At 38.9% G+C, this 23136-nt stretch overlaps 3 protein-coding genes and 1 long non-coding RNA gene across 12 annotated transcripts; 2 read left to right on the top strand and 2 right to left on the bottom strand.

The window, feature by feature from the left end:
• The first annotated feature begins 7795 nt into the window (after positions 1 to 7795).
• Positions 7796 to 19599, top strand: LOC6740289 (sodium/potassium/calcium exchanger 4). Of its 7 annotated transcripts, none has more exons than XM_016172244.3 (7): positions 7796 to 8297; positions 12662 to 12802; positions 14702 to 15009; positions 16186 to 16417; positions 16487 to 16633; positions 17191 to 17529; positions 18169 to 19599. In XM_016172244.3, exons 1-7 carry the CDS (start codon positions 8219 to 8221, stop codon positions 18486 to 18488), a joined length of 1566 nt encoding a protein of 521 aa, XP_016026107.1. In that variant the 5' UTR covers positions 7796 to 8218; the 3' UTR covers positions 18489 to 19599. The 7 variants fall into 7 exon arrangements, with proteins under 7 accessions (XP_016026107.1, XP_016026105.1, XP_039154190.1 ...); XM_016172242.3 differs by having other exon boundaries at positions 12659 to 12802; XM_039298256.2 differs by lacking the exon at positions 7796 to 8297 and adding an exon at positions 10785 to 10973.
• Positions 8162 to 10682, bottom strand: LOC120285629. Its single transcript, XR_005544863.2, has 2 exons — positions 10012 to 10682; positions 8162 to 8978 (listed from the first exon to the last, which is right to left on the bottom strand). It is a non-coding gene; the product is annotated as an uncharacterized LOC120285629 (long non-coding RNA).
• Positions 19242 to 21095, bottom strand: LOC6740291. Of its 3 annotated transcripts, none has more exons than XM_016172246.3 (3): positions 20498 to 21090; positions 20344 to 20430; positions 19242 to 20290 (listed from the first exon to the last, which is right to left on the bottom strand). In XM_016172246.3, exons 1-3 carry the CDS (start codon positions 20555 to 20557, stop codon positions 20057 to 20059), a joined length of 381 nt encoding a protein of 126 aa, XP_016026102.1. In that variant the 5' UTR covers positions 20558 to 21090; the 3' UTR covers positions 19242 to 20056. The 3 variants fall into 3 exon arrangements, with proteins under 3 accessions (XP_016026102.1, XP_002077167.1, XP_044779774.1); XM_002077131.4 differs by having other exon boundaries at positions 19242 to 20293; positions 20498 to 21087; XM_044923839.1 differs by lacking the exon at positions 20344 to 20430 and having other exon boundaries at positions 19242 to 20293; positions 20498 to 21095.
• Positions 21096 to 21117: 22 nt separating this feature from the next.
• On the top strand, positions 21118 to 23047 carry LOC6740288 (FHA domain-containing protein DDL). The gene is made up of 2 exons (XM_002077130.4): positions 21118 to 21811; positions 22178 to 23047. Exons 1-2 carry the CDS (start codon positions 21252 to 21254, stop codon positions 22884 to 22886), a joined length of 1269 nt encoding a protein of 422 aa, XP_002077166.1. The 5' UTR covers positions 21118 to 21251; the 3' UTR covers positions 22887 to 23047.
• The last annotated feature ends 89 nt before the right edge of the window (positions 23048 to 23136 follow it).

Here is a 23136-nt window from a genome sequence, read left to right as displayed (position 1 = left end):
ATCCCTTGCAACCCCGAATTGTGCCACCTGTATTAATTATTATATTATATTTAACAATGGGAGAAAGAGGGCACTTGACTGTGGCTCAAAATAAAATAAACTTAAATAAACTTGCCTATTACTCATTGTTAGTAATATAAAAGGTTTTATTACATTTTGTATTTGTATTATTAATAATATAAAACTTGGGTTCTTCTGTCACATTTGCTATACGGCAATTGGGTCAGTAACTATTAATGTATATACCTCCAAAACATCCAACATATGGTAAACATATGTATGTACATACATATACTCCAAAACAAGAGGGAATGCTATAGTCGAGTTCCCCGTTTATCAGATACCCGTTTCTTCATTTTTCTGGGATATCGATAGATATTGGGGAATAAAATGACAAAAAATTTTCAAAATTTTCAAAAGTGTGGACGTGACCGGTCTGGCGGCTTTAGAGCGTTAGAAATTTACAAGAATAATAAAATTATGAAAAAATATCCAACAATTTATCAAAAATGTGGGCCGGTTTTAGGGCGTTAGAGTGGGCGGGGCAAAATGGGTCAACAAACTTGCGCTGCGTCTTTGTCTTCATTCCCCAATATCAATCGATATGCCAGAAAAATTATGAAATTTCGCGTTCGCATTCCCATTAGGGGAACTCGACTATTGCATTGTCTCTTGTTTTGTCTCAAGGAAGTGGGTATGATAACTCACAAGGGAGTTATTGTTTGGTGTATAGGTTAATGGACGTTTGGATGCCGCTTTGGCTTCAGCGTTCACGTTTTCGATTCCTTTGATACCTATATGGCCAGGGATCAAGATGACGGTTATTTTTTACAGTGGTGGCGTAGTGGGAGTGATTGCGTGATTGTTGATAGCGGAGATGGGGAAAGGGGAGTCGGTGCTATAAAGATAATACCTGGCATCTTGGTGCAGATTTTAAGAGCTTCGTGGATTGCTCGCTTGAAGGGACTGATTACACTTATTTGTATCAGGGGATTACTCGGTACTGATTTTTTGTTTTGCAGACAATATTTCTTGTGAATTTGGCCCAAGGGCCCAAAAACGAAATAGAAGACATTATTGGGGATATATCTCTAAGCATTAAAAAATAAATAAAAATAAAATAATATGAATAAAGCAAACTGGGTTAGGTTCCCTTTCTCAACCGTCGTAAACAAAGAGGCAGCCATAATTAACAAAATAAGCGCCCTATAAACCCTACAATACCATGCACAGAAACCTGGTGAAATAAAAACTTAGCACGACTTCACAAAATTAGACTACCAACGACAAGGACATAATAGCAGACCAGCTTGCACAACACTGCACAGTGGTTTTTATGTGTTTTTTTTTGGCAGAAATTCGAAATGATGACCTATCTTCACCAAATTTGGTTTGTGTTACTCTTTACTTCCCCCAAGATGATTCACAAAGTTTCAAGTGATTTGGTCACCTTTCATATAGCTGCCATATAAACGATCTGACCGATATGCCATAAAAATATTTACCTTACCAAAGAAAAAAATGTTGTATCTATATTTAATTACATATTTTATTGATATTATTTACAGAAAATCAAATAAAATAAAATCATATTAAGATGTATATGATGGTAAAAATCATTTTGTCCTATTTGTGCTATTATACTTACAAAAAAATAAACTTATTTATTAATTTAAAAAACTCTTTGTCTGAGGCTATTACATCAAGTTCATGATCTTTCTGTAGAAGTTCTCTTTCATCGTCCTCCTCGCCCTCGTCGATGTCCTGGCAATCACCATGATCATCATGACCGCTTCCAACGCATGGTGAATTAAAATCATCTGAATTAAAATCATTCACATTCAAAAATGCGTTGGCTTTGCTCCGCAAATCGGGCAACATTGGCAAGAGTTTCATGTTAATATGTTTAAGACTTTACCGTCTATTAGTGTCATTTGACCGACATGTTTTACAAATATATTAATGTTGTCTATTTTATGCAAATATATGTGCAGATTGCGCGTCTGGGTAGTTTTCTTTTTCTGCTAATATAAGCTCTCGAGTTTTCTTAACAAATTCAATTTTTAAAGGACGACAAAACCGTATATATTGTGGCGATCTGTTGATCCAAATTATTTTTTGTTCATTGTCTACTAACTTTAATGGCACAATTGTAGTAACAAACAGCGATCCATCATATACAGCACCGATTTCTTCATAACGTTGCTTATAAATACTCTGACCAGTTGATCCATCATATCCATAGCTAAATATTAATTGGCATTCCATCGAGTTGGTATTTGCTGTGAAAGTTTCATACTGCATTTCAAGAATCCGCGAAGTTGTGCCATTGGGTCTAAGCTTTAGTTTAGCATTAAGAACATCAGAATATGATGGGTAAATATCAAAGCCGTGTACTTTTTAAATTGATGTATTGGCTTTCTGTAAATCCGTTTTCAAATAAAAAGCTCAGAAGAGAACATTTTTCTTTTTATATTATTGATATTATCGCTGTTACCAGCTGCTTTTAATACAACTGCCATGTCCTTTTCATTTCCCTTTTTAGCCGAAACTGAAGCAGCATGCAAGAGTAATGGTACAGAATTATTATTTTCATCCGCAAGGTCCGAAGCTAATTTTCTTTTAAGTCGGTCACTAGCCCTTTCATAAACTAGTTTTGGACGACCAACTTTGTTTGGAGTTTTCCAATCAGCGATTATACTAATACTAGATGCCAGCCATTTGAAGTGTTTTTTCTTCAACGTGTCCAACGATCTATTGCAACCTGGCAAATGTTTCCTTATGTAATCAAGGAAGGACTTAACTTTTTTATTTACCAATGAAATACAACATTTATTTAAATTATTCTGACGAATTTTTTTAGATATATGCTGCCTAACTGCATCCTCAGAGCGACTATTTTTGCTCCAAGTGTCTAGCAACTCTGCATGCCCAAACAAGTATTCATCTACAAAAACGTAACTTTTTCAAAAAGGAACAAAAAGGAGCATATGAAACTAGTTGTATTATATTATACACATGTTAGTTAATAACTTGCCGTTAAAACTCTTTTGAAGTGGTTTGCCATACAAAAGTTATATTCCACGAAACACAGCTACACTGTAAAAAGCTGACTGTAAAAAAGGCACATAAACAAAACACGATACAACACACAAAAACATATAACATACACAAAAATGTTTGTGAACTAGAAATCTACATACCTGTGCTCCTGTTTTCCATGACAACACTTTAAACTTTTTTAATTCTCTGAGGAAATATAAACCACAAATGTTGCAAAATGATTTGCCGATGATATATACTGTGTGATGATATATACTGTGTGATTCCACTAGAATGAGAAAATACCATACCAAAAATCGAACTAGACATAGCCCTTTAATCCCTCAAAGGTTCAACACCAAGTATTAGCAGAATATCCTACCCTATGATAAGAAACTCATCACCAATAGTTCAAAACAGAATACTCATCCAAATTGAACAATACCTTCATAGCTTAATCATACAAAACGAGCGCAATACCTTTACTTAAGCCCGAAAAGGATAAGACTGACATACTGACATATAAATAATAGCAAATAGACTGCGGTGATTCCTAACGAACAACGATAACACTAACAAACACCTCACTCATCTCCCTTGACTTCGCACGAGAACTTGATCAATAATTGACCAACTAATAGAATAAAACCAAAAATAATAAATTATATAAAAAACTTAGCAAAAAACTGAAAAATAACAGTAGAGGTAGAACCAAAAAGATTAAAAATCTATGCCCTAGAGAACGGCACAAGGATTACCAATATCGGCAGTTCTTTCTTTATCGCCTATAAAAAGGTTGCCAACGTCATAGCAAAATTCAAGAAAATACATTTTGTGCATATGCAGACGATTTCCCGCGACCACCTCACAGTTAAACTCTTTAAAAATATCATAAAAGCCAACAATATACAAATATCGAAATACCAAAAACCCAAAGCAAGAAGAAAAATCGAACTTCACCATTAGATCGAGTAATAGAAACATGTCAACTCCGCTACATACCCTACAAACCAATTAAACTACTCAAAACAAAACCACAATGGAAACATCCCGAAAATATAAATAATAAATATAGAATATAATAATCTCTACACATTTACAAAAAAGACAACACTCCACCTGAAATATTTAAAAAAAAACGTTTATATGAAGCAAAAGAAACCGACAAAAACCACACATTTATCTACACAGACGGATCCAAGCTAAACTCAAACATTTCATGCGCCATCACCACCGAAGCTGAAACAAACCCCAAAAACGACAATTACAAATAGAAAACATAACCCTAATAAACAAATGCAACACACGGTACAAAAACAATACAACACAAACAACAGACACACAACAAACTTTTCTAAGATAATACAAGAAGAACTAACGAGAAGAAGCGACCAAATCAAATCAAATACATATGTACATAAGTATAGTAGATATGTGGGTCACTCAAGCTCATTAAAGTAAGCTTTTATCACGTTCATAAGCCCTTTGCGATGAAAGTTAGATAATATAGAGTGTTAGAATGTTGAAATTGAGCATGCAGCTTTCAGAGACATAGACCAAAACGTTAACACCCACAAACGGCCCAAAACTTTCGACCGCCATGCCCACACATTTGAAAAATGTTTTAAATTTTCTTCTATTCATTGTCTTGTTTGTCCTTCCCACTTCTGTCGTATACCAAAAACACATTGGTCACGCCCCTGCTTACACCTACAAACAGGCCAAACTGTCACGCCCACCCTTTGGAACAATTTTTAAGTTTATTCTCATTTTATTTACCTATATCTATCGATACCCCAGAGAAACTATGAAATTTCGCGTCCGCATTTCCACTAGCTGATTAACGGGTATCTGATAGTCGGGGAAGTCGACTACAGCATTCTCTCTTGTATTTTTAACGGCCATCAAAGAATTTGAACAACATGTTACTTCCGCACGTGGCTGTACAAATCTTTTGTATGAAAATATCTTATCAAATCAAATGGTCAAAACATCTGTTTGCATTAAGTTGTCCAAAAAAATTCGAATATTGCTGGTGTTTTGGAGTAGAGCAGCTGCCCGAGCTATTTTATCGCCTTCTGATTGATATATCAATGTACTGATAAACAACAACACATATATATTCTTAGAGCACCTGTCAGGTTCTACGCCATCGTTTTGCTAAAATCCATGACGTCTAAATATATTTTTAACGTCATGAACACCAACAAAACCCCCTAGAAATAAAAATTCCCAGAAAGAGAAACGAAATCTGAATCGAAATCAAATTCAAACGCGTATTGATTTAATGCGCTGGCTATCGGCTTGCTGAAGTCTATAAATATTAGTTTATTATTTTATATTTGCAATTGGATGAAATTATCTACGAAAGCGAAGGCACGCAATATATAAAAGCAACTACGTCATAACATTGGTCATTTTGAAATGATATATGAAATACATATCGAATGGCAATCATGTGCAATTTACATTACACTCCAACGCTTGCACGCCCAAAAAATTTAATATTAGTTAAGTAACGGGTATCAGATAGTCCACGAACTAGATTATGAAGCTATCTTTTGTTAGAGCTGATACTTCACTAGAACTCCAAATCCCAAATTTGTATTTAGCTAATTTTACACAAGTTAAATTATAAAAGATAGGCCAAGATTTAATATTAAATATGAAGCACTTATGTATATTAAGTACCGAACAAATCGGAAGACAATTTAGAATTATTGGCTTTAAATGGACACAAAGAGTCTATGCGTTATGCCCAATAAGCAAATCGCAAGTTGCGTTTTGCTTAATTACTCATTAACTAATGGTTAATAAAGACACACACTTTTTGTAAAAGTGTTTACAGAATTTCTTTTCCTTTCAAACAATAAATTCTTGACTGACAGCTAAAAATAAAATGGGGAAATGCGAAAGCGAAATTTTATCATTTTTCTGGGATATTGATAGATATTGGGAAATAAAATTGTGGGCGTGACTGTTTTGGGCGTTTTTTAGGTGTAATAAAGGACATTGGCAAGACAAACAATAAAACAAAGATGAATCGAAACAGTTTTAAAAATTGTTGTCGTGGCAGTTTTCATGGCTAGATCGACTCGGCTATTGGTCCTGATCGAAAATGTATATACATTATATGGTCGGAAACGCTTCCATATACCTGTTACATACACTTCAACGAATCTAGAATACCATTTACTCTACGAGTTACGCGTATAACGGCACACTTTAAAAGCTTATATTTTAAGCTTTTCAAATGATTGTTATTCTGTTACTAGAAGATTTGAACCATTCCCTAAAAGCAGATATTCAATCAGTAACAGAGGATCGTGCATATGTGTTTGTAATCGGTAAGTGACTACTGGCAATCGATTGATAAAATGTCAACCCAATTGTTGTTTTGCCGTCTTATCAGAACTATTACTGGTGTATTTACGACTATATACCTACATAGATTTTGGGGCCTCCTTACACTTATCTGGATTGGCATTTACTTCAACATACCACTGTGTGATATGTTGTGGGTTTGGCGCTATTTCCACAATTCTGGCTCTTGATTTTATACCCGTTACTCGTAGAATAAAAGGGATATGAACGTCGAGATCTCTGGAACTAAAAAAGCTAGAAGGTTGATTAAGCATACAGATTCTAGAGACTAAGACGCAATGCAAGTTTGTTGACCCATGTTGTCACGCCCGCTCTGACGTCCACAAACCCGCACAAAACTGCGAGCACTCTTTTGAAAATTTCTTACAATTTTTGTCATTTATTCCCCAATATCTATCGATATCCCAGAAAAATTATGAAATTTCGCGTTCGCATTCACACTAGCTGAGTAACGGGAATCTGATTTTCTGGGAATATGACTCTTGAATTTTATTGTAATCTTTCTTATAAAATGCTTTTCTCTTACTGAAGGCAATTACCAATTCTTTTAACCGGTTACTATAAGAATAAAGGGGTATACTAGATTTGTTGTATTATATAGGATGTAGAAGGACGTTGATGAGAACAACCAGCCGAGTTGTATAAACTTCAAGATTTGAGAAACTAAATATAAAAATAGATATTAGGATAAAAATAGATATTAAGAATGAAGTCTACGCAAGTTTGTTTCGACTCTAACGTCTACAAACCGCCAAAATCTGTCACGCAACACCTGTACAAAAGTTTTGAATTGTCGATTTTATTTTTCTTTTGGAAAAGGTATTTTTCGTTTATTCAGTCAACATCTAGCGAAACAGTAAAAATCAATGCATACGATGGTCATTGACCCCAGAGAGTCGTTACAAATAAATGTAACAGCCGCCAGGTGGCGCGCATCAGAAATATCGAATAAAGTCTATTTCCTCTATTGAGCTTTATATGTTTTTATATACATATATACACATATACATATATAAATACTACACAAACTTTATTTAAAAACTCAATTTGTCATAATCAAATAAAATATATATTTAATGTACTTGCCAATAAATTTCCCTTTAGATTACAATTACGAGCAGCAAGTGAGAGTAAAGGCATATCGAAGCAAAAAAAGCTTTGGGGGGATTACACACGAGATCTCCCTTATCAGGGGTACTTCACGACTGATAGGCAAATAAAAAGCAAATATGAATCATGCTAAAGAAAGGAGGTTAAATATGGTAAAACGGCGGAGGAGCCATAGAGGAGGAGGTATAACAACTGGCCATAAAACAGGCAACGGGCACCGACTTACTTGAGTTGACTAGACGTACTATAGAGATATCTTTATAAAACCGTCAATTCGAAGGTACGCCTCTGCCGACGCTACTGCTGCTGCCTCTGCCAACGCTACCATCGACGTCGCTGTTTATTATTAAGACGGGCGCGAGCGGACCCCACTTTATTAGTTGTGCAATACTATTCTAGCCAAACGGTTTGCTGGAGTTTGCCAGCGAGTAGCGACTCGTACGAAATACCGGGAACGGAAGTCCGAAAATTCGAAAACCGAACGCATCGAAAGTCGAGTTTCCGCCAAAGAATCGAGTTCGGGCGCTCCGCTACGCATTCACCGTGTGTGCTCAATTTTTCCCTGTTCGGCGCTTTAAAATATATTTTCAAAGACGAAGTGTCAGCAGCACGTGTATTTTCTTCATTTTTTTTTACGTTCAGAAGCCATTTATTTTCTGTTTTATAAGTACTATAGTTCGAGATGGTCAAAACTGCCACCTTTTGGTGTTGCCTTTTCTTTACATTATGTGGAAGCTTTTTGACGGTTACTCAGGCCAAAGGTGAGACACAAAATTAAGAGGATATAATCTTAATAATGGTAAATAATTTAATAGAAGCATGCTTGCTATGCCCTCGTCTTGTTGCACTATTATTAACTATTATATCATAAAATAATTAATTCTTAATCTAAAAGTAAGGTTATAACGTGTTACTTCCATTTAAAATTTGTTTGTCGAAGCAGTCTTTCTATCTTAAATTTTACTTTCGTCAACATTTCATTTAAATTTCCATAAAGTAACCCTCCTCTAGCAATCATGATTCGCTAACATTCCGATTGGTAACTTGGGCGCTAGGTAAATATGGCCCTTGAAATGTTTACTTTTAAAAAGGAAATATTTACCAAATATTTTCCGGCTTATCCGGCTTATCCGGCTCTCCGCTAGTTCAAATGTTTAAACCTTTGTATAATCATTAGCCGCTAGCTTATCTAGACTTCCTGTCATCCAAAGCGATTCAGTTCGCACTTGTTTGTGGAACAGATGGATGGATAGTTGATCGATCGATCAATCAAGTAGCACTTATCCAATGTCCGCAAATGGATCCATCCTAACCACTTAACTTTGTGGGTTCGTGCGTTTTGTTCGAAGATGCGCCATCCATGAGTGGCAGTTTGCCCTCGCGCTTTCCGCCCTTATCAGAGGATCCGGAATAACATAATGTGGTTTCCCCGCGATTTACACCTGCGAACGAAACGTGCGATTAACTTGATAGCTTAATGAGTTCAACAGCAAATGAGACTTAGATTCGGAATAGGTAAGCTTGCAATAGCTGCTGTTACCACCTGTCGTATTCACCACCCTTTACCCATTAACACATACTTTACGCTAGCAAATGTGTCGATTCATGATCTTGATCTTAGTTTGAGCACCATCATCGCCGTAATCAGCTATAATAAAGATGTGTGCTGGGAGGCGGCTTCAAATCGGTAATCGATAGCAGGACCGGTCCAAGTGATTCCCGGGTTCTTTGGAAACGCAAAATCACATCCCAAATCCCACTGGCCAAGCTGCCCACATTCAGTGCTACATGCGCCGCGATTAGTATGCTCATTATATGTTTGTTTGGTAATTCCAAACAACGATTTTCGCTGGAACGATGAGAAGGAATTTGTGGTTCTAGCCCGGTGACGTTCGACGTTGGTTGCAATAAAAGCACCGGTCAAAATTGGGCAATGCCAGCAGGGGACTTTCGGCCCAGCCCTATTTGTGCACGGGGGCCAGCAATTATAGTCGTTTAATGTTTGCCGATCTTGAGCCTAAGCTTGAGCATTACTATCAATTCATGTTAATTCGCTTATTTCTGTGGTGCTGTTCGTTATTGTTTTGCATTATTTTCCGCCGTCCGTCAAGGCGGGATAACACCATGCAACATGGCACAAAAGCCCCGCAACATTTCTGCTTTTAAGATCCCGGAGGACAAAAAAGTGCTTGCACACATGAAATTCACGTTGACAGGTATGAAAAGAGATCATATCATAATCCCTCATATGGATGCATTCCGTTACCATTCCCTTTCTATATCGTCCCACACATACACAAAAATATTTTTGGGTAAGTAGCAGTAACCAGTAGCTGCAGAACTTCAAAAGATGTTCAAATTCATTCGACACTTTTATCATACTCAGTTTTGTTGACCAGTGATGGCGCATAATCACTTTACCATACCATTGCCATTGTACAGACAACTGGCACCGAACCAATGAATCGTGCTTACCCCGCCAGTACTTTTCGCATTGAATCCATTTGCATTGGCTTTAGTTCCAATTAGTGCACTTGCATTCGAATTCACTACTGTTTCGAAACATAGAAAAGACTGCCGATGTTTTTTTACAAAACATACAGAAGACCTTGGCAGTGTGCTGTTCCACAACCAGCGAACTGGTGGGCGGGCCCACAACTCTGGGGATCCCCACGGTCTCCGATTTAGCTCTGAACGACGGGTTTCGGCTCCCAGTGCAAAATTTCCCCGATTTCCGCAAGTCGGCCTGACACTGAGGAACAAAACTCGACTCTGACTGGGCCTTCGACTTGACTTGAGTTTGGATTTTCCTGTACATCTCATAAGCTTAGCGCAACACTCAAAGAAACGTTGGCCACGATTTAAGGGGATTTCCTTTGCTTTTACAATGCCGTCGGTGAATTCGAATGTAAGTGCAGTGTTTTACTAGGGAAAATGGAAAATTGCACGTAATAACAAACGAAATAAAAATTGACAAGAATACGTTTATATTTCGTATGGAAAAACTATATTCCTATAAAAGAGTTTTTATAACGTATTGTAAATCTACAAGTGTTGAGTGTCGTTCATTGCATAAACAGGGTTACTCCACCCTGCATTCATTTGTTTCGAAATAAGCATATATTTAACATTTCAATTTCTCCTCTTCTTACTGCCCTTCAAGTAGTTTTCCAAATTTCTTCGAGTGCGTTTTAAACTGACAGCACACGCGAACAAGTTCAATAAACTTGTTTGTCAGCTGAGTTCGGATTTGTTCGGGTTCGTGTTCGGGCTTTGGGCCGTGAAACTGTAAACGCGTTCTGCGAGTGCGCCTATGGCTAGTGACTAGTGCATTCCAGATGCATTCAGTCGGCCAAGACTTTTCTTCACGATGGAACGCGACACTGGTGCCCTTGGTTGTCGATGTGAATTTGACCAGTTGGGCTTGAATGCAGGGAGTATGTAAGATCGCCCGATGTTTGCTTGAGTTATTTTCCTTTGTTTTCTTGCCGCGATTGTGTTAGCGTTTTAATTTTCGACCTGGAGACTGCAGGTGGAAAACAAATAAACATTCAGTGCTCTTGTCGCGCACGTTGCTGCCGCGCAATCGTCGATGTTACTGTGAACCAGGTGCCTCAATTCTTCGCACGCAATATACAGAGATACAACAAAAAGTCCAATACAATGGTATGGTGATGAAAACCCAAAGAGCGTGGCCGGAGCATCAAGTTCATGTGCATAATGGGGTCAAGTTGTTGCTCCCACTGTTCATTGGACTTGGTCAACAAAACGGATCAAAAACAGAAACAAAAATAAAGAAATGAACTAAAACGAAACAGAATATAATGGCTGACATTGGAAATTCATTTACTGGCGGAGGGTGTAAAGCTGATAAGACTGTGGAGTCTAGACCCAGCCGGAGAACCTTCCCCAAGATAATGAAGCCCCCCGTCCGGGAATCATAAAACAATCACTCAAAGCCAAACAAACATAAACAAATCATCAGCGAATGCCCATGACGGTCTCACTCATTTAGGGCCCAATGCAATTCTTAAAATTCAATCAAGCATGTGGCGCATTGGTATTGGCATCTACTCTAATTGTCTAATTGTCCCACGGCCAAAGACACTAGAATAACACGGCTATATGTATATTTGACTGTCCGACCACGAATTTGAACGGAACGTTTTTTTTTTCTTGGGCGTTTCGTGTAAACTGCAGATATTGTAATGAAATCATAATAATCGGAAAACGCAATGGTTTATTTTAAAGCCAATATAAGCTACCCAGTGGATTAGTAACATTCTACGAATAGCTCCATACTGGTTGTTTTGTTAGACGTTGTTTTTAAACAATTGAAACAGCTCTAACCAGGTGAGATAAAAGTTAATGGTAGATTCAATTCAAATTTTGTGCCGTGTAATTAGTTTAAAGTCCTAAAAACAAATTTATTACAAACTATAACATCAAATTTCTGCTGTATTAACAGGCATACAATATTGTGGCAAATAATACTAATCTCAAAAATAAATTCAGTTTTGATTCTAGCATTAATCTGTATTAAGTCTAGCCTTCTAGCTAAATATTTATTTGTAATACATTGTTTGTAAGTTAGCGAAAATAAATGATTATCCTTCTTTCAATTAAAATTAAGTCCCCATTCGAATTGTTATGGGAAATAACCGAAGTGGAAATCAAAGGTGCCTTAAAAAAAATTATACAAAACACCAAATAAACAAATAAAGCGCCAAATGGTTTTCATGCGAAGGCCCGTTAAGTCTTGTTTTTTGAGTTGGATGGTTGAGATTTTTGTGGTCCAGGAGTTTTAAAATATAAGACGTTCGGCTATTACGAGTAATAATATAGGCACGGGGAAATCATTAGCAACCCCTTAAAACATCAACTTATTTAATTTAAAACAATTGGCTTTAAGTTTCCTTAGCGTGGTAAAAGGCCTTATTCTAGTATTGTATCACATACGATTTTGATTGCGATAATAACACGGCTTTCAATTGATTTCTCCGTAATCTTATCGTCAAACGTATTTTCCATTAAACTGGAAAAAGTGAGGCCGCGGAGATATGCATCTCGAGTCCCTGATGAATATTAGTTTCATTGCCCGGTTTTTGGTTTGTCTTTCCAGCAGCAACTAGCAACGCAAGCAGTTTTTTGGAGGTCTCGCTGCGCTATTTTGATGAGCAGCTTCTGCTGGACATCCTGCCACGCGCCACGTGTCCTGGCGAGGATGAAGGATCTCCGATGGACGAGTTTGCCGACCTGTTTACGGGTGAGTTTAGTTCCGTCTCACGCACAGATAACCGTACACACATAGTAACTCTAATCAGCTAAAAATGAGCGCGCTGTTAAAAAAATTTGGACTGCACTTGAACTTGTCCGCGGACAGTGTCCGTTGTCCGCTATCCGCTCTGTCCGGTATCTTTTTTCAATGTCTTTCCTGCTTCAGCGATATCAGCTGCGATAAGGGGCTATTCAATGGCCAATAAATCGGGTATGCCGCATAGTCTGTTTGCAGGGGCGTCGTCATATATAGTACTTACTGGAGTTACGGACGAACGGACACGAGACAGCAGTTGGGGAACGCTCTTTTATCGTCAGCAATTGTAATCTAGAGCACTTACATTCGAATAGCGATACAACCAGCGAACGGGTCTAGATTTTAATGGAACCGCGATAAGATTTTGCTGCTTTACGGTGTCCCGTCCAACACCAAGCACAAAGCTGTTTAATAGTCTAAATTTAAGAAATGACGGAGATCGATCGAGTATCCGTATCTAATCCCCTGCCTGTTGCCAGGTATATTTTGTTAAATCTATAAAGTGCGCGAACAAAATTTAATATTTTGGGTTATCAACCATTTCTAGCGTTGCCTTTCGAAAGCTCTTAGAGTTTGCCTAAGAAACGAATTTTCTACATAAATTTAATTTATTTTCATTTTCATGTTTTAATCAGATTTGCAATGATCCATTAAGCTTCTATTTCTGCCCGCAATTTTAAACGGAAAGATGTTTGAAGTTACCTATGTACATATGAATCAATATAAAAAAATATTATTTTTCATTTTGTTGATACAATAAATGTTAAGGCTTTTTGTTGCTTTTCATTTTAACTATATTTTCTAAATAACAAGGAGTAATATAAAATTTTGAATGCTAATACTATACCGCCTGTCCGTATGATGAATGAATGCAGCTTCCAGAGACATAGTTGCCACGCCCACTCTAACGCCCACAAACCGCTCAAAACTGCCACGTCCACACTTTTGAACAATGTCTTGATATTTTTTCATAGTTTTATTAGTCATGTAAATTTCTACCGATTTGTCAAAAATCTTTTTGCCATGTCCACTCTAGCGCCCTAAAACCGCCCAAAAGTACCGCACCCACATTTTTGAACCATTATTAGATATTTTTTATAATTTTATTTAAGTAGTCTTGTAAATTTCTATCAATTTGCCAAAAAACTCTTGCCACGCCCACTCTTACGCCCTAAAACCTCACAAAACTGCCGAAACATATTTTCATATTTCTTCGATTTATTGTTTGTCTTGCCAATTTTTATCGGTGTACCAAAAAGACTTTGGGAACGCCCCTCCTACCTAAAAAATGACCAAAGCGCTCACGCCCACACTTTTGAACAATTTGAAACAATTTTTTCTCATTTTATTTTCCAATGTCTATCGATATAGGATATCACAATAAAAATGTATAATGTGTAAATGAACAATGATAAAATGTCGCGTTCGCATTTCCACTAGCTGAGTAACGGGTATCTAATAGTCGGGGAACTCGACTATAGCATTCTTTCTTTTTTTAACAATTTTAGTGCGGAAGGGTTTCATCGACGATAATATCAATAATTATATCAACATTTGTGAATCACATTGACACAAAATGCATAGATACTGAATTCGCAAGGAATCCGATTCTGGTTAGGTGAACTGTTTGAAATCGTGGGCACGAGTATCATTTATTATTTGAAAGGCTTACTTCGGATTCATTTTAGGACTTTTACGCTTTTTAACGGAGATATTATTGCTCGGACAGTGGTAAAAGTTCGTCGAACCTCATCATTTAAAGGAGAAAATCAATTTTTGCAAATGCCCATCTAAACCTGATTTGGGATCCATTACACACAATTACTTTAATATTATTCGTTCAATCTTCAGTGAGTCAACTCCGCCAGGGATGGGTGGTGCTGCACGTCTTCGCTGCGGTTTACTTCTTTATCCTGCTGGCCATCATTTGCAACGACTACTTCCTGCCGACGGTGGAGTGCATCTGCGAGGACTTGCACCTCTCGAAGGACGTGGCAGCGGCCACTTTCATGGCTACCGCCACCTCCATGCCCGAATTCTTCACGAACACGATCAGCACGTTGATCCTGGAGTCAGATATGGGCCTGGGCACGATTATCGGCTCGTTAATGTTCAACACATTGGGAGTGGCCGGCCTAGCTGCGCTCGCCATCGATAAGGTAAGGAAGCTCCTTTTGAAGAACAAATGTAGTCTATCTAAACAAGGTAATTTTGCACCGCTTAAACATTGGTCTGGAGACTGTTTACTGGTTATTTAATTTTTATCATGTTGACCGTTTATATGATTGGGTTTCATGCCGTGCTTGCGGAGTAAAAGGGTATCCCTATTCGCTAAAAAGTAGTAGGTTATTTGTAATGGAAATGTACGTTGTGGTCCTTGAACGTTTTTTTTTTTATGGTTGTAATAATACCCGTTACTCGTAGAGTAAAAGGGTATACTAGACATAGACGCAGCGCAAGTTTGTTGCCCCATGTCGCCACGCCCACTCTAACGCCCACAAACCGCACAAAACTGCCACGCCCACACATTTTAAAAATGTGTTGATATTTTTCAGATTTTTATTAGTCCTTTAAATTTCTATCGATTTGCAAAGAAACTTTTTGCCACGCTCACTCTAACGCCCTAAAACCGCCCAAAACTGCCATGCCCACGTTTTTGAAACATTGTTCCATTGTTCCATTCCAATTTAGGCCTAAGAAGTTTTTTGGACCGATTAAATACGGTCCGAGTGAAAAACGTAATGCGGACTCCAAACAGGCGATCCATACGCCAAAATCGGACGGACTAGCGATCTGAATAAGGTCGTGGTCACGTATCCATAATCAAATTCCTTTGACAAACTTTTTATAAAAACCAGGCACACCCCTGGCATTATGACAATAGTCGAAATATGGTCTGAAAATTGTAGTTTAGGATCCAGAAGAACACCAAAGTCATCAACCCGTGTTATCCTGTCCAAAGAGCAACCCCTTAGAGTGTAGGTCGTGTGTATTGTGTTGACACGACAAAAAGTCATAATTTTACACTTGGAGCCATTTAAGTTTATTATGTATTTTATCACGGAACCATATTTGAAAGCTACATATCTAGATCGGATTTTAAGTCAGAGCGGCAAGAAATGTCCTCCTCTTAGCTTATCTCTCAAAATACAATATGCAGGCCTCGATCGGGTGGCTCCGCCACCACTCGGTCATTGTGTACATCACAGTAGCTTGTCCAACACTATATTTTTTCAATTGCTGTCGACATTTTATTGTAGGTAGGGTAGGGTAGCTATGTATGATGACTTAATAATTCCAGTTCCCACGTGACAAGATTTATAATTGATTTTCAGCCGGTGCAACTGGACTGGTGGCCCATAGCTCGCGATTGCTTCATTTATATCTTCAACACGATTATCCTGCTGGTCTTGGCCTGGGGCGGAAGCATTAGTTTCACGGAGTCCTGCATCATGATGGGATTCCTCGTGCTTTACTACATTATCACGTTCAACAACAACAAGTTCATGCCCGCCATCCGGGTGTTTATCGAGGATCGTATGAACTGCTGCTTCTCCACGCGATATGGTATGTTGGCCTAGGAATATTTATAGCCTCGTGTTAGTTAAAATAAATTTTTTAATTTTTGTAAATTAGATCTAACGGAGCCCCCAGAGAACAGTGCCAAGGCGCAGCTTCCGCTCAAAAAGGATCCTCTGTCCGGCGATGGCCTCTTTGTTGTCAATCTTCCCGAAAACACCTCTTCCATGTCTTCCACCGCTAACCTAACACATCCCAAGCATCGTAAGCTGAGATTATTTCCATATAACAGATTCGTTGAAATCATCTAACAGAGTGAGGAATGCGTTGCCGACCCTATTAACTTTACCATCTGTCCCTCCGTATAGAGGTTGGGATCTCAGTTATAATAAGAGCTAGAGAATTGGAATTCTCCCATCTCAAATAATATTAATATCTAGTTACTGATTCCGCCCTCGCACTTTGTTTAGCTTAATATCGGATATAAAATAGTCGTTTGTTATACCCGTTTCGAAAAATGGTTCAAAAAATTTGGACGTACGTCTAGCCACATTTTTGAACCAATTTTGAAAATTTATTCATAGTTATATTAGTCTTGATCTTTCCATCGAATTTCCAAAAAACTTTTTGCCACTCCCACACTTTGGAACATTTTTAAAATTTTTTCTCATTTTATTCCCCAATATCTATGGATATCCCAAAAAGATTATAAAATTTCGCGTTCGCATTCACACTAGATGAGTAACGGGTATCTGATAGTCGGGGAACTCGACTATAGCATTCTCTCTTGTTTTCATCTTGAAAATAATTATCGATTCCAGTTAACGACGAGGACGACGTCGCGGACGGAGTGCCCGAGAGCATATACGCTTACCCTCGTGACGCATCCGGTTGGAGGCAATTCTGGTGGATCTTCGTCTTTCCCATTAAGGTCACGCTATCCCTACTGATCCCGCACCCGATGAAGTACCGCCGACTGTACCCATTATCATTTATCATGTGTATTCTTTGCATTGGCGGAAACGCCTACCTTATCGTCTGGATGCTGACTGCCTTTGGTGTGGCCATTCATGTGCCTACCATTGTGATGGGTCTGACCTTTCTGGCTGCTGGCTCTACCATGCCGGAAGCCGTCTCCAGTCTTATTTCCCTCAGAAATGGTAAGTGGTGTTTTAATTAATTTCTTCCCCTTTATGACTTTTGAGGGAGGTTGGTTTATACGACACGCTGACAAACGAAACTATAAACTCCAAATACTTTATATGGTGGCAAATGTTGCCTTTACTGCTGAGCAATCTTCGGAAAAACTATGCATCCTAAGAGAGATAATTAGAGAGGTATTAAAAGATCCTCGATTGTCACATATCCGTTACTCAGTTAAAGGGAATCTCGTTGCAATGAGCCTTGAAATTTGGATTGGCGGCTACATTAATTGCCTACTACCTAAAGTCGGAAGGTCTAATGTAATGAAGTAATTCGGACAATTATTGGTGTTCAACAATACACTGACAAAACAAATATAAAGTAAAACAAAATATAAAAACATGTACTGAAAGAGGCGCTTAATTTTGGTCATATTGAAGGACATTTCAAGAAAAATAGTATAATACAAAAAAAAGAATTCAAACATTTTTTTAGACGTATAGTCGTGGGCAAATGGTCTCGGCTAGTAATTGTGGTCCGGAATATTTTTACTGCATAGGTAACGCTTCATTCTACCTGATGTCCCAAAGTCATAAAAACACTATTATACCCATTATTTTTAACTAATAGTAATATGTTTATGTTGCAATTTATAGGGGAAAATGGCATTGGAGTTTCCAATTCGCTGGGCGCCAATTCCTTGGCCATCTTGTTATCCCTTGGAGTGCCTTGGTTCATTAAGAACTGTATACACTACGGAACTGGGGAGCCCCAGCAGGTTGGCACCCAGGGCATCGAGTATAACATCCTGATCTTGATCATATCCACTGTGGCGCTGTTCATAATCCTAAGCTTCAGTGGATATCGGCTTACGAAGCGAGTGGGTGTAGCCCTCTTCACGGTGTACGGAGTCTTTATTGTTCTACAGATCCTCATCGAGATGAATGTATTCTTTCCCAGAGATTGCAGTAGCTAGTGATGGACAAAGATTTCTTGTGAAAAAATCACCCTTGCACAAATCATTTGGTGCTGGCACCAGGAGATTATCACTATTACAAAGAAAACCTATTTACACGACCTACATTTTTGTGTAGTTATATTTAGGAAATACTATACCATCTAAAAATAGTTTGAATATTTTAAATGATAAGTACAACAATTTTATGGCTTGACTGTACTTTGTAATTATCATTTTAATACTCCATCAGGAATCAGAGGCAGTAGACACCCTGTATTTCTTACCCTACTTTACGATTTAATTAATACGTAAGACTGTCTATAGATTTAGAAGACGAAGCTTCCATCAGCTATTTGTATTTATTTCGTGTTGAATATGTTTATATAGCCCGTAGTACGACCTACAAATGTTTAAACCGTTACCAAAGCACAAAACGAGATACTAGCAGTTAAGAAAATAATACACGCTTATCAGGAAGAGTCCATGATATTCACCCATTATGCCCAGGTCCGCCAAAACGCTGAGAAGAAATTCGTAACATCATACACAACGTTCTGTTGATATTCCGCGTATATGCTTAGCGCTTTGGCAACTACTTGTTAACTTTGTCTAATATACTTGATACCATTATTATTAATTTATAAATATACCCTAAGACAATTCTTACCGAATCATCCCTTCTTATTAAATTGTCTTTCAAACTGATCCCGGGACTATCTAGGGTCCAATTGATTAGACTCTGAAGCCAGTTTTTAAATAAAACAGAGATAATTGGGTGGCGGTCTGTCGTTAGGCTTTTAGTTTCTTTCAGGGGATTTACAAATTCGCATTGGGGAATAATTTAAATTACCTTGAAGTTGTTACATCACAAATAATATCATTGAATGAGATCAAGTACACCTTAATACACATCCAATATGCAAAATTCGTGGAACGATACCCAAGTTAATTAATTGGTGTGTATCTAGGCGTGTACACTATTTATCTTAAAGATATATAAGTACATATGTAAATATATGGGAAACTTTATGTCTCCATTACCACTAAATATAAATAAGTTTAATAAAGGACTTTGTTTTTGTTTGCACGCATTGGGTTGTCTTGGAGTTTCTCTGGGACTAATCATATTGTTTACACAAAAAAATACTTAGAATTAGTTGGTTTGTACGCCCATTTTTTTTAACACAATACGCATACTACACGCATATTTCAACAAATGCATAAAACATATATAGAAATCAAGGAAGTCTTTGAAACTTCCAGTCTTTGAAACTTTCAGGGGTTCTCGGAGGCTGCACCGTATGCTCGTGCCGCCGGTCCCATCATTTCTTCCTTATTCTTCTCAACCCTTTTACGTTCCATAAACAAATCAGTCTGAGCAATTACAATTCAGAAATTCCAAATATGCTGCAAATGCGAAATGGCAACTTTAAGCTGCCTCCTAACCCATTGGCACAAAGCTCAATTGATATGCCTCCGCATATGGATGGCTGTGCTCAGTAAATGATAACTAAAGGCGGCGTGTGTAAACCATAACACGCTGTCCATCTCAGGACATGTTCAATCGCTAGTCGGAATGCCCATTATTAGGTGCAGCAATGGTGACCGTTTTTAACGTAGTAATTGTGCATGGCAACAGTACCATTCTTGCTATAGCTTCCGCTGCCACTGCTGCCATTATACTGCATGTTGGACATGGAGCTGCCAATTCCGGAGCCACCTCCCGGAATGGGTGCGTCGTCGGTGCTGGTGGAGGCGTCAAAGGCCTTAATGGGATTCTGGATAATCTTGCAGGTGAATTGACGATGAGGGCCACGCTCCTGCTGAAGAAGTACAAATTTTCAACTTCGTATTGCCTAGTTAGCATACATACCTTAGGCTGTATGGGAAAGCAGCACCAAAGGATAAAGGCTATAAATGCCACCAGGGTGCCCACCAGCAGTATGAAGTCCTCGATGGTCTACAGAAGGCCGAAAGGGCATGCCAGGTGAGTACTGAATGGTATTGGCCCCATGAAGCCCACTTACCGGCTCCTCGCCCAGCAGCACATGATTGATTAGATAGACAAAGTCATCAAAGGGTGTCATCGTGAGGATTCGCACTTTTGTGCGTTAGGCAACTGCAACAGCTGCTACTGACAAATGCCGCTACAATCCGCACAGCACAACAGCATGGCGGTCCGGAGGATTACACCGCAATTACCACTGCATATCCTCCGGGTTTTATGAATTTCTCGATTTTCGCACGGCTTTTCGACTGTGTGACCAGGTGCGACCAGCTAACAGACACAACTTTTAAACAGCTTATCGCGAAATGCATGTGTTAGCAAATGTACGTGTATTTTAAGCAATTAATTGCATAAATGGAATTGAACAAACTGTAGGCTGTGCCCTTAAAACAGTCCTCCTTTGGGTAAACTCGTAGTGATTTTTAACCTGTTCATTCGGACAGGCTGCGCTTGAAGCGGCTTCTTCCCTAAGTAGTACGCGAAAGAGATACGCAAAGCAACAAAAACTTGCTTGGGCGAAAGAGGTGCCGTTGTATACGAAGGAACACCCAGTAATCTTTATTTCTATGAGACTTTCGTGTATTCAAGTGTAAACACTTTTTCAGAGTAATCGATATGGCTGCAAAATCGATAGAAAATACGATAATTTCTCTTATTATTTTTTCTTTTGGTCACACTCGTTTTAACAGCTGACTGTATCAATAAATGGCCATTTTTTAATTTTTGGTTTGTTTTCCATCGATTTCCGGAATTCGACGTGCATCATACGGAAAATGAACAAGCGACGCAACAAGGAGCGTGAACTGGAACAGCAACGCAACGGTCAGGAGGGAGACACTAAAATGAACGACCGCAACTTATCCAAAACGAAGAAGATTAAGCAAAGGGCGACCCGCGATTCCTCTAGCTTATCAGATGCCTCCAATGAAAGCAACAAATCCAATCACAGCTCCCTGTCGCCTAACAGAAAGCAGCCGGCGATCGGTAAGCGACAAAGGGACTCTTCTGATTCGCAGGAGAAACGCCCCAAGCAGTTAACAAAGCCGTCGGAGGACGTACATGAACAGCGCTCTAAGTGGGACAGTCCGGAACGCAGCAGCTCCCATCGCAACAGTACAAGGCAGCGGCGGAGCAGCCGGAGTCGCTCAAGGGAACGTAGCGAGAGAGAACGGGATAGGGATCGTGAGCGAAACCGCGAGCAGGACTGTAACATGCAATCTAGCAAAGAGCGCTGGCACCGTTCGTCTGCTCAGCGGCATCGTTCAAGGAGCAGCGAACGCAAAAATAGGGAGCGCGATCACCAGCGGAGGTCTACAGAAAGGCGCCCGGCTCGGTAGGTTTTCCTAAATCTTCTGTGCTAAAACTTGTAATCAGTAAAAACTCATTCCGTATTATGATGCCATATCCCTGCAATATTTTTTTGCATCAATATCGAATTTGATTCGTTTTACACAAACGGATTTTACCATAATTCCAATTAAATCTGTAACTAGCTTAACTTAGGTACTATTTATACTTTTATTCTGCTCAGTTATACTTAATCTAAAATACTATTAAATTATTTTAATTAGTAAGGCTTGCGTTATATTTAAAGAAAAATCTTTTTAAATTACTTAAATTTAAAGGCAGTGTAGCAAAAATATTTATCCAACCCTTGAATGGCTAATATATTTCTTATTATTATTATACTTATTCGCAGCCGTAGTCAAAGTCCACGAGATCGGTACCACCACGGCGGGCGGGATCTTGACCAGAGACGCCAACGAAATCAGCGTCGCGACAATAGCAACAAGAATGAGGATGATCACTACGTCTGGGGAAAGGAAGTCGACGATAAAGTTCCAGGCGAGAACGACGTGCCGGTGGACAAGGAAAAGCCCAACTTCGGATTAAGTGGCGCGTTAACAGAAGACACTAATAAGTTAAACGGTGTGGTGGTTAAATACTCAGAGCCTCCGGAGGCACGTAAGCCCAAACGACGCTGGAGATTGTACCCGTTCAAGGGCGAAACAGCATTGCCGACGCTGCACATTCATCGGCAGAGTTGCTTTCTGGTTGGACGCGATCGAAAAGTGGTCGATCTGGCAGTGGATCATCCTAGTTGCTCCAAACAACACGCCGCCCTGCAATATCGACTGGTGCCCTTCGAGCGGGAAGATGGTAGTCACGGAAAACGCGTGCGATTGTACCTTATCGATCTGGATTCGGCAAACGGAACGTTTCTCAACAACAAGAAGATCGATGCCAGGAAGTACTACGAGCTAATAGAGAAGGACGTCATCAAGTTCGGATTTAGTTCGCGCGAGTATGTTCTGCTCCACGAAAACAGTAAAGAGGACGAGGAGGACGATGATGTGCATATCAAGGATGAGCCGCAGGATGCACCTGTGGAAGTGGCGAATCCCTAGATGACATACGTGTCATAATGGTTTACTATGTTTACTCCGAACCCAAGTTTATGTATCGCGTTTTGTACCCCCAAACCTTCGGCGAAAGATATGTAAAAAATCTGCTATGGAACACGGCTATGAGTGTTCACTCCCAACACAATAATAAATTCTCACACACATCTTTCTTGTTTCGATGAAGCTCCATAAGGTCAGGCGGAAAGTGCTGACAACGAACATTTTCCGGCGAGCTATATCTCAAAAGTTTCAG

This window comes from Drosophila simulans, unplaced genomic scaffold (assembly GCF_016746395.2).
Source record: "Drosophila simulans strain w501 unplaced genomic scaffold, Prin_Dsim_3.1 Segkk5_quiver_pilon, whole genome shotgun sequence".
In the NCBI taxonomy this organism is placed as follows: Eukaryota; Metazoa; Arthropoda; class Insecta; order Diptera; family Drosophilidae; genus Drosophila; species Drosophila simulans.
This window is presented reverse-complemented; position numbering and strand designations above follow the sequence as displayed.

Bases quoted from the DNA above. Each gene is read 5' to 3' on its own strand.
- LOC6740289 (XM_016172242.3), top strand. From the start codon at position 8,219: ATGGTCAAAACTGCCACCTTTTGGTGTTGCCTTTTCTTTACATTATGT. The intron at 15,010-16,185 runs GTAAGGAAGCTC...ATTGATTTTCAG, and splicing joins CTGCGCTCGCCATCGATAAG to CCGGTGCAACTGGACTGGTG. The intron at 16,634-17,190 runs GTAAGCTGAGAT...TATCGATTCCAG, and splicing joins CCTAACACATCCCAAGCATC to TTAACGACGAGGACGACGTC.
- LOC6740288 (XM_002077130.4), top strand. From the start codon at position 21,252: ATGAACAAGCGACGCAACAAGGAGCGTGAACTGGAACAGCAACGCAAC. The intron at 21,812-22,177 runs GTAGGTTTTCCT...ACTTATTCGCAG, and splicing joins ACAGAAAGGCGCCCGGCTCG to CCGTAGTCAAAGTCCACGAG.
- LOC6740291 (XM_002077131.4), bottom strand. From the start codon at position 20,557: ATGACACCCTTTGATGACTTTGTCTATCTAATCAATCATGTGCTGCTG. The intron at 20,431-20,497 runs GTAAGTGGGCTT...GGCCTTCTGTAG, and splicing joins TGCTGCTGGGCGAGGAGCCG to ACCATCGAGGACTTCATACT. The intron at 20,294-20,343 runs GTATGTATGCTA...GTACTTCTTCAG, and splicing joins GCTTTCCCATACAGCCTAAG to CAGGAGCGTGGCCCTCATCG.